This window comes from Somniosus microcephalus, chromosome 22 (genome assembly GCF_052327205.1).
Source record: "Somniosus microcephalus isolate GS21.2 chromosome 22, FLI_Smic_1.0, whole genome shotgun sequence".
Taxonomy (NCBI): domain Eukaryota; kingdom Metazoa; phylum Chordata; class Chondrichthyes; order Squaliformes; family Somniosidae; genus Somniosus; species Somniosus microcephalus.
Window position 1 is genome coordinate 28916294 of NC_141008.1, and position 14563 is coordinate 28930856.

Below are 14563 nucleotides of genomic sequence, written 5' to 3' on the forward strand. Positions count from 1 at the left end.
GGCTCATCCTGCCAGCCAGTGTTATCCCAGAGAAAACTGGGCCAGCTTTCCGCTGCTCGAACAGAAAATGAAGTATTGTCGGGTATTGGAGCTTTTACGGAGATTAGTCTGCTGCTGTTGAGCAATTTCCCCACAGCTCTTTTTCCAAACTCTGGGGTGCTTGTTTAAAAGGTCTCTGTACTAAGGGTATGTCAGTAAATCAGTAGATCTGGCAATGTAAACAAGTTCCCAGGAGGGCAGCTCAGGGCTATTTTAAGAGGTTCGGTATAAGATTTATGTCAGTTGAAATCTAGCACCCAACCAATTAACAGGACAGCATTTCCATTGGGGATATTGTGCCATTTTCTTTAAATGTGAGAAACCAAGGTGAAGGTTGAAGGCCCATAATGCAGGACACTACCAAGCTTGAAAAGAGTAAGAGGAGAGGAGGTGAATTACAAATTCGCGATTAGGTGCTGCCAAGACTGGGTTTTAAAATCACGAGGATTGTCGGAGAAAGGAAAAACTGAGACTAAAGAATTCCAAAATCTGGGGTACTAAGAACAAACGAGATAGAGCAGGAGACAGTGCAAGGTTCTTCCCTTTCAATATAGCATGAACTGCACTTAAAGTTGCCCCAAGATACACAGACTTTCAGTAACAGTGAAATGAAGGTGACCTCAACCAGGTGCCAGGAACATATCTCTAGCCACATGGATGTACATGTGCTCATGTTCTTTGTTTCTCCCCCTCCTTGGTCAGGTAGGAAGTAACAGTTTGACATAATTACTGAAGCCCCAACACAGTTACTTTCACGCATCATCTCACAGGGTTAATAAGTCACAAATTAGCACCATTTCTAACCTATTGTATTTCCAGGTAGGCTCAGTAATACTGTAATTCAGAATCAGCTTCCCTTCACCCATCCCCCAGCAGTTCCCCAATTGACAGACATTGGACTCTGCAGATTTTGCCAGCAGCTTCTGTAACTATTGTATTTGACCCTCTCCAACCTGCCTTACAATGGAAGCAGGGTAAAAATATGCATCATACAACCCTGCGTCAGTGTAATCAGAAAACCTAATCCTGCCATCATTTCAACCAATAGGATTGAGCCTCCCTGAATATATAGTATAAAGATTAAACAGGTGCACATACATCAGTTTAGAAACCCCCTCCTCTTTAAAGCTGGAAGAGTTTTACAGAATTAACCCCAGTAACAGGTTGAGTTAAATTGCTACCAACATATATTAATTGTACCTTTTATTTCAGAATTGGCTATATACTCACAGCTCGGTTACTTCCTGCTCCTCCTCCCAGGCCTCCTTGTGAGTGAGCTGATTGCTGCCTGTGCTTTTACACGTCCAGATCCGCTCTGCGTATCTAGACAGTCGGGTTTCATATTCTCTGAATATCAGCTCAGGAAAATAAAGGAGGAAATTTAGGTTTTACACAAAAACCTTTGAAACGCCAATCACCATGATGCCACATTTGTACTGTTTCACACTCTTGACCTTCGGTTACCTATACCCAAACCACTGAATCCATTTGCCCCATTCTAACTCACTTAACACTGACGGGATGCTTTTTTATTCAATTGTTTCATATTTTTCTTCAATCTTCCCCAATTTTCTCTGCTCTTCTGAAAGCACCGTCCTGCTAGGGTACAGTGCCCCAGGCATCTTCTGGCTTCTCATCCAAGCAGCCATTCATGAGACTAGAAAGTGAGCATCTGTAGACCATTCAACTGTGGAGGTACAGAGCGGAGCTATATCCTGTTTTTACCTGCCATCCACACGTTCCAGTGGCAGTAATAAAAAGAAACACTGCAAGTGCTGGAAATCTTGGTTTGGGGGGGGGGGGGGGGGGTGGGGGGGTGATGCGCTATCAATTACTCATAAAAGACTGAGAGTTAGAAGAGTAACTAAAGGCTTTTATTAACAACAGAATGGAGGTCTGCCTCGAGTGGTCGACCGGTCCAGGATACCAAGGGCTGGGGAGCAGTCACCTTTATACTAGGACCTGTGGGAGGAGTCAGCCGAGGCATGTCCAGGCATGTACACAGTGGAATACAAACAGGACAAACAGGAATACAAACAGTGGTTTACCACAGGGGGGAAAGAGAAAAGAGCAGAAAAAAATCTTGAACAAAGTGTCCAAGAGAATTTGAAAGCAAAAACAGGTTAATATTTTGGGTGTAACCTCTGCATCAGAAATGGAAGATAAGTGAGCCCCCCCTGCACAGAAGGACAGGGGAACAAGTAAAGTCAAATTGAGTATACTAACTACTATCACAAAGAACCAGCAAATGGGCTTGGTAGTCTACAGATTTTATTTGTAAAAAGGCTGGAAAGAAGTTTAAGAGCAGATTTTACCTCATTTTGTCATCTGAATGCCTTTTCCCTGCCTGACTGGGCTGCTTGTGAAAGCATGCACAGACACACATATCTCCATTGTCACTGATGTCAGTGCAACTCACAGTCAACTGTATGGCAGGCACTGAAAATACTGGTCTGAGGCCAGTAGCTGTGGGTCCTGAGGCTTCGCACCACTACTGGACACCATGACATTTCAGCTAACAATGATCTGGCTGCAAATTCCCATTAAGAAAAGTAGGCTGTACTTTGCTAGACTACTTGTAGCCCAATGGTTTCAATTCCCGTTAGCATCTTCAACAATAACAAAAGACTTGAGGGCTTTGCCATACTTATTATGTTGCAGAACTACTTCTACATGAACTGTTCTAAAATGTGCTGCGGACCCGTGCACTGATGTCAGGGCTGCGGTCAGTGGCAGCCCTGACAATATACTGCACACTATCCCAATAGAATAGCATACTGCATATTGCATTTGTACGTTAAGTTGAACGAATGAGGAAGCGAGGTGCCTACTGAGATTGTGTATAAACCCAATGTTTCAGAACCCTAGCACACCAGCTTCTCTACACTACCTTAGCCAGGAGTGTTCAAGCTTTTTTTCCCTAATGAGTTACCAAGCTTTGCATCATGGAGCTTTAGGGATCATTTCTAATGTTTAAATCCATGTTCACGTTAACCTGCGATTATCTCAATCGGCTGTTATTAGCAGATCTTGGCGTACTGATTTAGGATTTATGAGGCAATAGTGCAAAGTCCTTTACAAACCTCCGGGCACATAAAATTGAAGCACTACAAATAGGGTGTAGTTGCCTTGGCTTTGTAGGCCAAATTGCAAGGACTCGGGTGCCATATTGGCCGTAGGCTGTAGTTTTGACATCCCCGATCATCATTGCTATTACAGAGGACACAAATGGAATTGCAAGCATTGGGCTAGTATAGCTAAGTATCCCTCCTTTATTACATTTTGCCAGGTCTTGGATAAGAACATTCTATTCATGAGAAAATGCTGGAAATACTCAGGTCAGGCAGCATCTGTGGAGAAACAGTTAATGTTTCAGGTCGATGACCTTTCGTCAGAACTGGAAAATGTAACAGGTTTTAAAGCGAGTACAGAGGCAGGGAAAGGGAGGGGAGGAAAGAAGAGAAGAGAAGGTCTGTGATAGGGTGGAGGGCAGGAGAGATTACATGACGAAAGGGATGATGGGACAAGCAAAGAAATAAAAGATGGGTCTGGAGGAGGTGTAAATGGCAACAGCAGAACCATTACCAGCGCCTGCTGTCCACAAAAATGGAAGCAGCGATTACGATCTGAAATTGTTGAACCTAATGTAGAGTCCGGAAGGTTGTAAAGTGCCTAATCAAAAGCGGAGGTGCTGGTCCTCAAGCTTCTGTTGAGCTTCATTGGAACAGTGACAAACTCAAGAGGAGTTGAAACCACATGTCTAAAAGTGGATATTTGAATTAAAATTCTTGAGACGGTTGTAGCTCCAGCACCTCACAAACATAGCCACTCTACACGTGAACAGCACCAGAGACGTATTCAACTCGAGGATGGCATCACAGACAAGCCCAGCGACATAAAAAGTCAGCAAGTCAACATGGCTACTTTTATACTTCTCCAAGCCACATGAGCAGATACATGCCATTCCCAGCCAGAGTAACACACTACCAAACAGGAATAGAAAGGCAGAGAGAAAATCTAGAAACTTAATACTTCAAAAGACATCCACCATCACAACTATTATGACAATCTGCAGGGTTATCACTAGAGTGTTAATAAAATGCAATAGTAAACATAAAATTGTCATACTGTGTCCACATGAAAAACACCCAGGTCAATTGTAGATTCTGACCTTCCAAACTTCAGAGTTTTAGGAGCTTCAGAATACATGGGTGAAATACAGGTCATTGATGTACTGGCCACAGCAATCTATTATACAATCTATTATACAAGATTAAAACCTATGATTTAGGTACAGTTTTCAATAAAGCTTATCGGTACCAATGTACTAAATATGAGTGACAACAATGATGTGACTTTCACCCAACTTGTAGCACCTTCTGTAATTAACACACAGTCACGCACTGGATTACATGACACCACCTTGACTGAGTACAGGAGTATTTAAAGTTACAATTAATACATACAGAATTTAACAATGCTCCCATCATTTAAAGAGGACCACAAGATTTCATCACTAAAGACTAGGGTTTTGAACAGATGAAATTTAGTATTATGAAAAATACCCAGCAGTACAATTCCAGATTCCAGACTTGGGTTGCCTGGAAAGAACATTTGAGCTGTAGGGTGAAGTACTGGTAGTTACAGTCCATCACTGGTGGTGATAATGGCAGGAGCAACCAGAGCTGATTAACTAAGAGCATCACACAGCATTGCAATGTATTGTTTCAAGTACAATGTTCTCTATAGCATTGCCAGTTTTCTGTTGCTGATCACTATCGAACAATCCCAATGAACAGGTTAGGCCTCAGTTATGATGCTCTTCCACTTCCCCCCCATGGCCATTTCAGTGAGGTACCAGAGAGCAAATGGTGCCCATCAAACCATACCACAATAAAGGAGTTGCTATCTTTAGGAGGAGGGGAGAGAGAAGAAAAAAATGATCACGCAAGATGTATCTCACGTTAAAGGGTATTGGTTTACTGGTACCAATACACTAAATAGATGTAGGGACAACAATACGACACACGTTACCCAGACTGGGAGATTGGAGACTGTCCTCAAGGACATCATTAGAGAGGGTTTTTACACATAAACCTGGGATTTTTTATATACACAAACAGAAGTCCTAAACTAGATGTCCAAGCAGACACCAATTTCCAGTTTTCAAAAGTATGACACTGGATTCAAGTCAAGAGAGGAAAAGTGCAGCACAACTTCTTGGTGGTGAACAGTAACAAACCACCAGTGCTGCATCAACCTTTAAAGTAAACTATCAAATCTATTGAATCCCTTCTTGCTGTGCCCAACTGGGAGCTTACACATGGCTAGATTGAACATTGCACAGGAAATGTCAATTCAAAAACTGCTTACTGAACAACCTCTAAACACAAGTGCAACCTGCATTGGGGCTTTGTCATCATTAAACAGACTAGACCAAAGTAACCGTCACCCCTTCTCAGCATGGTCCTGAAAAACAGCGTTCATTCTAAAGATGTCAGTAATAACGTGAATCAGCAGTGGCATCTGCTGCCTATTCAACAGTGGACAGCATCACAGTCTTGTTCCCGCCCATACTTGTCCAGTGGAGATCACTTGTTAGTGATCAGGTTTGGAAAAATCATCTGATTCTTCCTCTCCTAGCCCAGGGTCAGTAAGGCTGACTGTAGCAGTACCCCAGCTGCTATCCAGGCTGAAGTCAGTAATTCACCACAAATTGGGAATGCTACCTAGAGCCATCTGGTGCCACACCACCAGTGCCTTTATCGACAAGGCCTCAGGAGGTGCTCAACGGTTGGACTAATTCTTGAGGCTTGGAAAATTCCAAGAAAGTTACAATTTATTAATTTTTGAAACTAGTAAAATAAGTCCCACTAGTCTGCAGAGCACCAGAAGCAAACTGAAACACAATAACTTAGTTTTTAGTGGTGTCAAAATTTGGACTAGCTGGGGGTGGGGGGTGCAAAGGAGCATTCAGTGACCATAATTAGTGAGTCCACTCCCTTTATTAAAAATACAAATCAAGTTCTCTCACTTCTTGTTCGAGTCCCACAGCACCACTCACTGTGCTACAGGTAAAGATCCTCAAACAGACAAGGAGGACTGTTCAAACAGAGCTCTTCCTCTAGGTGTTGCATAAACTCTTTAGTTGTTGTTTTAAAGCACAAATAAAATGCTGCTCTTCCACGAGAGCAGACAGTGACTAAGCCAATATCTGTACTCTGCTTCACACTAGGGGTTGCAGATGAGTAGTCATTAAAATACACCGACATACTGGTACCATTTCTAAACAAGCACTGACCAAGTAAAAGAACCTTACTATAGCACAGTTTTAAACCATGCTTTCAATACAACCAGTCTTTTTTTAAGGGGTGGGGTGGCACTCAGGAAGAGAAACCCTGAAATATCAGATTAGTGCCAGTCTACACATTAATGAATGTGCTCATCATGAAGAATCTCCAACATGAAATGCTGCACCCAAAACATCTGAATGAACAGGAAGTCAATATAGGTCATAGTTCTAAACCTTTTCCAAGTTAAAAGGCTGAATTGGAAGGGCATATTAGGATATCTGCAGCACTGTCCTTACAGTACACTATCGATCAAAGCAGAGTGTGTTCTAAAGTCCATACATTCCAAATCAAGATAATAAACTAAAACTGGAAATGTTATACAAACTCCTGTAATAACCCTAAAAGTTTAAATTTTATTTTAAATAAAGTTTTCTTCTTCCTCAAAAATCTTTACCAACACCCGTGCCAGTGATACAAAAGGTACTTTGTTTCAATAGGTTACATAAATAGCCAAACTTAAATGTAATCTTCATGCCTTCCACAGGGCATGTTGTTCAAACCTATATATAGGCCTGAGCCACTAGAAGGGTTAAACTGGGTGGACACATCCATAGCAACTAGCTAAGAAAGGAAAAAAGAAAATAGATTTATGAAGGCTTTTTGCTACAACTGAAAAAACACTACTTTCAGAGGGATTCCATTTCCTTTCCACTTACACTCCTCTATGTGCAAAATCCAGCAGCATCTTTTTAAACTGCTTTAGAATCAAATGCTTAAACTGAGCCTTCAGCAAGCCAAGTACAAAAGGACACATTAATGAAAAGATAGCATTCTTGCATTTTAAGACATGTCAGAAGTAAAAACAAAACATTCATGGGTATACCAAACACACATCAGAACACCCAAGTTCAGAATACAGGACACTGCTCAAACCAAAGAAAAAAAGTCTGCAAACTAAGAAACCCCTACAACATCCTTATAACTGCTTCGCAGCATTCCTGCGCCAATCCATTTTCAAACCACTTTAAATACATGAAAATATTGTAAATATTACTCATAAAAAGCTCCACAACAGACTGTAGTGTCCATATTAGAAATATATCATAGAACATTTAGCTCTGGCTAAGATACAAAATAATAAAAGTGCACAGCAGGTCCATTAGCATCTTATAAGGGAATAGATAGGTTAACAGTTCAGATGGGGATCCCTCATCACACACCCCTGGTTTCCAGATGCTGACTGACCTGGATACTTCCAGTATTTTCTGTTTCTTTTTCAGATTTACAGCATTTGCAACTTTCGTTTCTGCACGAAGATTTAAGTATACCGACACAAATCCAGGTTGATTTTAAAATCAATTCAGACAGCAATATAGCAGCAAGAAAAGTTGCAAATATTACTTAAATCGCTGGCTTCTAAAAAAAAAAGCTGATGCTGGGACAGCATTAGAAATGCGCAGGAAAACGCTGAACCAGTCTTTTGACAGCTGCAGTCAGTCCAGCAGTGAAAGGAGTTAAGTGTTGAACCTCACGCCGCCCACACAGTGATTGTGTGAGGTGGATGGAGCCGGGCTGCCTCTTTATTCAGTCTCTTTGCTATAAAACCGGCAGTGAGTAGGCCCAGCCTGGCACCACCGGGCCTGCTGACAATGACCAACTTGTGGAGTTGGAAACAATTGTCTGGATTCGCTCAACGGGACCTTCCGGCGGATCCAGGGCCCTGGAACGAGTGCTGACAGACAGTGACACACCAGAGCGCTCTCACACACCCCACATCGCCTCCCCGGCAGCAGGGGAAAAACACCGGCTCCTGCCCCAAACCTAGGCCCTGTCCCTAGGGAGATGCCGTCTCTCTCTCCCTCCACCCCCGAGATCCCGCAACCCCCGGGCCGGCTCCAAGGATACTCGTTGTTCCTGAAACCCTCGCCGCTGTGCTCGATCACGTAGATAGTCTCCTCTGACGCCAGGTCGGTCAGCGGCTTCACCAGCGGGAATGGCTTCCTGCCCAGCAGCGGCGCCATGGTCCTGTGTGGGCGCCGGCCGGCCGGCTCCGGCTCAGGGGATGAGGATGATGATGGAGAGGCGGCCGCTCAAGGCCCAGCCCAATCTCAGCGGCTCCAACTGCGAGTAGACCCAAAGTGAGGAAGAGGCGCGGGGCCTCGCACACTCCCGGCTTCAGCTGGAGAGTTCAAAAATGGCGGGATTGCGCGGCAGCCCGGCTCCCGCTCCTCACCGGCCGCTCCGCAGCTCCCGCCACCGCGCAGCCCGACCTGCCAGCGGAAGCTCCCGCCCAGCCCGCGCGCTCCTTGGCCGGTGGGCCCAGCGCGCCATCCAGTTTGAACTCGCTCTGCCCGCTCATTGGCTGCCAGCCGCTGTCAATCACACCTTCCGCTTCGGTTCAAGCGCGGGTTTGTGATTTTTCAGGTGAAAGGTTACGACCGTCGATTAAACGGTGACGGAAAAAAGTATATTTTAAATTTGGGGCCGTCCATATATAAAATTTGTATCTAAGGCATGAACGGCGCGGTGTGTGTCAATTTTTGTATTTTTTTAAAAATTGTTTTTAAAAAAAATACGCACCAAGTGACGCCGCCGCGAAATCGAACTTGATGGGCGAGCGATTGGACCATTGCGGCCGGGCATGCGACTGAAGCCTGAATTCTGGAAAGGGATTGGTTCCCCGAACCATCAATCAAGGCCCAGCCGGCCAGCAAGTGTGGTTGAGGCTGCAGGTAAAACGGGTAACGGTGAGCGGGCTTAGTTGGCTGCGTGTGTTGGTTGGGGCAGGTTAGCTATGATTAAAGCAAGAGGCCCTTGGCTCAACCTGCGGCCCCGAACTGTTGGGCTGGAGGGCAACGCACTTAACGAGGGGAGGATTGGTTGTAAGAACAATCTTTGGGAGCTTACTTTCCTGCAAAACGTTGCATAATGAAATGTCATTGGCGCCTGCTCACTCTCGGGGAAAACACTGGATATAATGAAAAAAAAAGTTCATGTTATAACCAGGCTTATTTAGGAAAATTGCATGTAACTCAACATGTTTTAATGTGATAGTCTGCATTCATCACCGCAAATTACTCCCATCATTAAAAACCTGTGTTCACATAGTAGTACCTTATAAGACATCCCATTCTTCTCGATGAATTACCTCAGAATGCTGTCCTATGAGCAAATGTGGCAGCCACTTGTGCACAGCAAGATTCTACAAACAATGAGATGGATGACTGGCTAATCCATTTGATGGTGTTAGTTGAGGGAGGAATGTTGGCTGGCACTGCTCCCCGTTTTGAATACTGGAATGGGATCTTCATTGTTCATCTGAACTATCTGGTACAGGTAGACAAGGACTGTCATCCAAAGGCATGACATGTATCAGAAATATCCCAAAGTGTTGTGGAGGGAAATGCATCATCAATTTTGCACATAGTACTAGTTAACCTCCCCCTGAGGACATGTAAAATAATTGCCCAAAGAAGTAGAGGGGAAATTAGGAGAAATTTCTTCACCCAGTAGGTTGTTAAGATCTAAAATACACTACCTGAGAGGGTGGAATTAGATTCCATAGTAACTTTCAAAAGGCAATTGGACATGCACTTGGAGAGGTGATAACATGAACTGAATTTGCAAGATTATGGGGAAAAAGCTGGGGTGTGGGACTAAATTGGACAGCTCTTTCAAAGAGCTGCCACAGGCACAACTGGCTAAATAGCCTTAGAATCATAGAATGGTTACAGCATAGTAGGAGGCCATTCGGTCCATTGAGCCCGAGCGGCTCTCTGCAAGAGCATTGCAGCTAGTCCCAATCCCCCACCCTTTCCCCGTAGCCCTGCAATTTTTTCTCCTTTAGGTACTCATCGAATTCCCTTTTGAAAGCCACAATTGAGTCTGCCTCCACCACCCTTTCAGGCAGTGCATTCCAGATCATAACTACTCGCTACGTAAAAAAGTTTTTCCTCATGTCACCTTTGGATCTTCTGCCAATCACCTTAAATCTGTGGCCTCTGGTTTGCGATCCTTCCGCCAATGGGAACAGTTTCTCTCTACTCTGTCTAGACCCCTCATGATTTTGAACAACTCTATCAAATCTCCTCTCAACCTTCTCTGTTCTAAAGGAGAACTACCCCAGCTTCTCCAGTCTATCCACATAACAAGTCCCTCATCCCTGGAACCATTCTCGTAAATCTTTTCTGCACCCCTCTCTAAGGCCTTCACATCCTTCCTAAAGTGCGGTGCCCAGAATTGGACACTACTCCAATTGAGGCCAAATCAGGTGTTTTATAAAGGTTCATCATAACTTTCTTGCTTTTGTATTCTATGCCTCTATTTATAAAGCCCATGATCCCGTATGTTTTTTTAACCACTTGCTCAACCCGTCTTGCCACCTTCAATACTGCAGATGCTGGAAATCTGAAATAAAAACAGAAAATGCTGGAGAAACTCAGCAAGTCGGGCAGCATCTGTGAAGAGAGAAACTGTTTCAGGTCGATGACCTTTCGTCAGAACTGGAATAAAGCAGGAAATAGAACAGATTTTTAAGCAAGTGTAGAAGCTGAGAAAGGGGGGAGGGGATGAAAGAACAAAAGGGAAGGTCTGTGATAGGATAGAAGGCGGAAGAGGTTAAGAGACATTGAGAGATATTCAAGGCAAAAGGAGATGGTAATGGGACAGGTTAAGAAACAAAGGATGGCGCTAGATGAAGTATAAATTGCGCTGGCAGAAAGAAAGACAGCTGCCATGTGGGAGAGAAGAACAGAAGGCACAAACAAAAAGTGTGGATAAAAAATATATATATATAATGGGGGCCGAGGTTATGATCTGAAATTGTTGAACTCTATGTTGAGTCCAGAAGGCTGTAAAGTGCCTAATCAAAAGATGAGGTGCTGTTCCTCGAGCTTACGCTGAGCTTCCGTGAAACAATGCAAGAGGCCGAGGACAGTGAGGTCTGAGTGGGAGTGGAGCGGTGAATTAAAGTGACAGGCGACCGGAAGCTCGAGGTCCCCCTTACGGACTGAACGGAGGTGTTCCGCAAAGCGGTCACCCAATCTGCATTTGGTCTCCCCAATGTAGAGGAGACCACATCGTGAGCAGCGAATACAGTATACTAGATTGCAAGAAGTACAAGTAAATCGCTGTTTCACCTGGAAAGGGTGTTTGGGGCCCTAGACAGTGTTGCATCTCCTGCGCTTGCACGGGAAGGTGCCGGGCGAAGGGGAAGGGGTGTTAGAGGAGTGGTCTAGGGTGTCGTGGAGGGAGCAGTCCCTAAGGAATGCTAAAAGGGGAGGGGAAGATGCATTTGGTGGTGGGATCGCGCTGGAGGTGGAGGAAGATCCGTTGAATGTGGAGGCTGGTGGGGTGAAAGGTAAGGACAAGGGGAACTCTGTCGTGGTTCTGGGAGGTAGGGGCAGGGGTGAGGGCAGAAGTGCGGGAGATAGAACGGACACGGTCAACGGCCGTGTCAACCACTGTAGAGGGGAATCCTCGGTTGAGGAAAAAGGAAGACATGTCAGAAGCACTGGTATGGAAGGTGGCATCGTCAGAGCAGATGCAGTGGAGACGGAGAAACTGGGAGAATGGAATAGAGTCCTTACAGGAGGCGGGGTGGGAGGAAGTGTAGTCCAGGTAGCTGTGGGAGTCAGTGGGCTTTTACTTGTACTTCTTGCAATTTAGTACACTGTATTCGCTGCTCACGATGTCTCCTCTACATTGGGGAGACCAAACGCAGATTGGGAGACCGCTTTGCGGAACACCTCCGTTCAGTCCGTAAGGGGGACCTCGAGCTTCCGGTCGCCTGTCACTTTAATTCACCGCTCCACTCCCACTCAGACCTCACCGTCCTCGGCCTCTTGCATTGTTCCATGGAAGCTCAGCGTAAGCTCGAGGAACAGCACCTCATCTTCCGATTAGGCACTTTACAGCCTTCTGGACTCAACATAGAGTTCAACAATTTCAGATCATAACCTCGGACCCCATCATATATATATTTTTTATCCACACTGTCTTTTGTTCTTCTCCCCAACATGGCAGCTGTCTTTCATTCTGCCAGCACAATTTACACTTCATCTCGAGCCATCCTTTGTTTCTTAACCTGTCCCATTACCATCTCCTTTTGCTTTGAATATCTCTTAATGTCTCGCAATGTCTCTTAATCTCTCTTGCTTTCTATCCTATCACAGGCCTTCTCTTTTGTTCTTTCATCCCCTCCCCCATTTCCCAGCCCAGTTCCATTTCCTGCTTTTTTCCAGTTCTGACGAAAGGTCATCAACCGGAAATGTTAACTCTGTTTCTCTCTTCACAGATGCTGCCTGACTAGAGTTTCTCCAGCATTTTCTGTTTTTATTGCCATTCAATGATTTGTGCACATATACCCCAGCTCTTGCTCTTCATTCACTCCCTTTAGAATTGTACCCTTTAATTTATATTGCCTCTCCTCATTCTTCCTACCAAAATGTATCACTTCACACTTTTCTGCATTCTGCCACGTGTCCGCCCATTCTACCAGCCTATGTCCTCTTAAAGTCTATCCCTATCCTCCTCACTGTTCACTATACTTCCAAGTTTTGTGTCATCCACAAATTTTGAAATTGTGCCCAGTACACACAAGTCCAAATCATTCATATATATCAAGAAAAGCAGTGGTCCTAGTACCGACCCCTGGGGAACACCACTGTGTACCTTCCTCCAGTCCAAAAAACAACCGTTCACCGCTACTCTCCGTTTCCTGTCACTTAGACAATTTCGTATCTATGCTGTCACTGTCCCTCTTATTCCACGGGCCTGTGTGCTGTAAGATTATATGATTCTACAGCAAGATCCTACAAAAATGTGAATGGCTAGTATGGCAGATTATCATTAAATTACTTTTTTGGTGGAATGTTGGCTGGGTCTCCCAGCTTTTTCTGTGCCAAGGGACCTTTAATGTTCACTTGAACCACTGGAATGTCTGATCTTAATTCTGGTATCTGATAATGCAGCAATCCCACAGTACAGCACTGGAGTGAGCATCAGCCTATCTTACATATTCCAACTACTGGATTGGGACTCAAACCCATGAACACCTGGCTTAGATGTGAGAGTGCTACTACCATCTAGCCACCAATACTATAAGGCTCAAAATACTCCCTCCAGACACAGTTCAAGATCCGGAATTAGAACTTCTATCTTTTTCAGGAGGGGGGTGGGGAGGTAAGGGATACGAAGTGGAAACTAAGTGGAAATGTTTTTCTCATTTATGTCAATAAGCTCTGAAAATTATACAAAATATGTCTCACAGGCTCATTCGTACTTTCACAATTGTGCTAGAAATCTTGTAACTTCATCCTTACTCATGTTTCCTTTTCTGTGTAAATTAAAATGTCTATTGCTTTCACTCAGTACTCCATAATGCCAGACTACTTATCTCTGTGAAGTACAAAGGCCCTCTCCAGCAATACTGTGGAGATCCAAAACTCCAGATATTTATCCAGGTTGAAACTTGCTGTTATCATTGATGATATAAGTGAACTTGAATTTGAAAAACATTAAGAAGCAACCACGAGATAAAGGTAGGAGTGGTCCCAGCCAACTGGCTGTCACTAAAATAATTAATTTGCATATTTCATGGTACAGTCTGCAATTAGCCCAAAACCAGACTTAAAGTCCCATCGGCTATTTTTTTCTGGATTAGGTCTCCAGCTGCAAAGACTTTCCAACGTTGGCCTAAATTTAAGACAAATTTAAGGCTGAATTATTTGCGACTTGATTTTGAGATCCGTCTTTCTGTGACAATTGTCAAAACCCCGAGATACATGGAGAGCCAGCAATTGCTGTACTCTTCATATTCTCAGATAAAAGTAAGGAAAGGGTCAGATGGGCCATCATTGCTGACCTGGAATTTGTTCTGTGACTCTGATCTCGATACTGCAGAATAATTTCAAAACAGTGGGAAGATGCTTGCTACTGGAAGAGTATCTGCAATTGTGTATGGAGAAATGGTTTGACAGCTTACAAAGGGTCAAGCTGCAGTTTAAAGCTTCCCTAGAATATTACAGCACGGAAGGAGGCTGCGGCAGCTGTTTCAAAAAGCGATCTACTTTGTCCCACTCCCCCCGCTCTTTCCCCATATCCCTGAAATTTTTTCTCTTTCAAATATTTATCCAATTTCCTTTTGAAGGCTATATTGAATCTGTATCCACATCCTATCAGGTTGTGTATTCCAAATCCTAACCACTCGTTGCGTAAATAAGGTTTTCCTC

General features: G+C 44.1%; 1 protein-coding gene across 3 annotated transcripts in view; it reads right to left on the reverse strand.

Annotated features, from left to right (window-relative positions):
• The window catches only part of baz1b (bromodomain adjacent to zinc finger domain, 1B), an 83066-nt gene extending 74442 nt beyond the window's left edge, over window positions 1-8624 (reverse strand). For all 3 annotated transcript variants that reach the window (XM_085964339.1, XM_085964338.1, XM_085964337.1), the window contains exons 1-2: window positions 8238-8624; window positions 1270-1386 (exon numbers count right to left, since the gene is read on the reverse strand). In XM_085964339.1, the coding sequence (XP_085820465.1) occupies window positions 1270-1386; window positions 8238-8353 (233 nt within the window). In that variant the 5' untranslated portion in view covers window positions 8354-8624. The remainder of the gene's footprint in view (window positions 1-1269; window positions 1387-8237) is intronic.
• Window positions 8625-14563: the final 5939 nt, after the last annotated feature.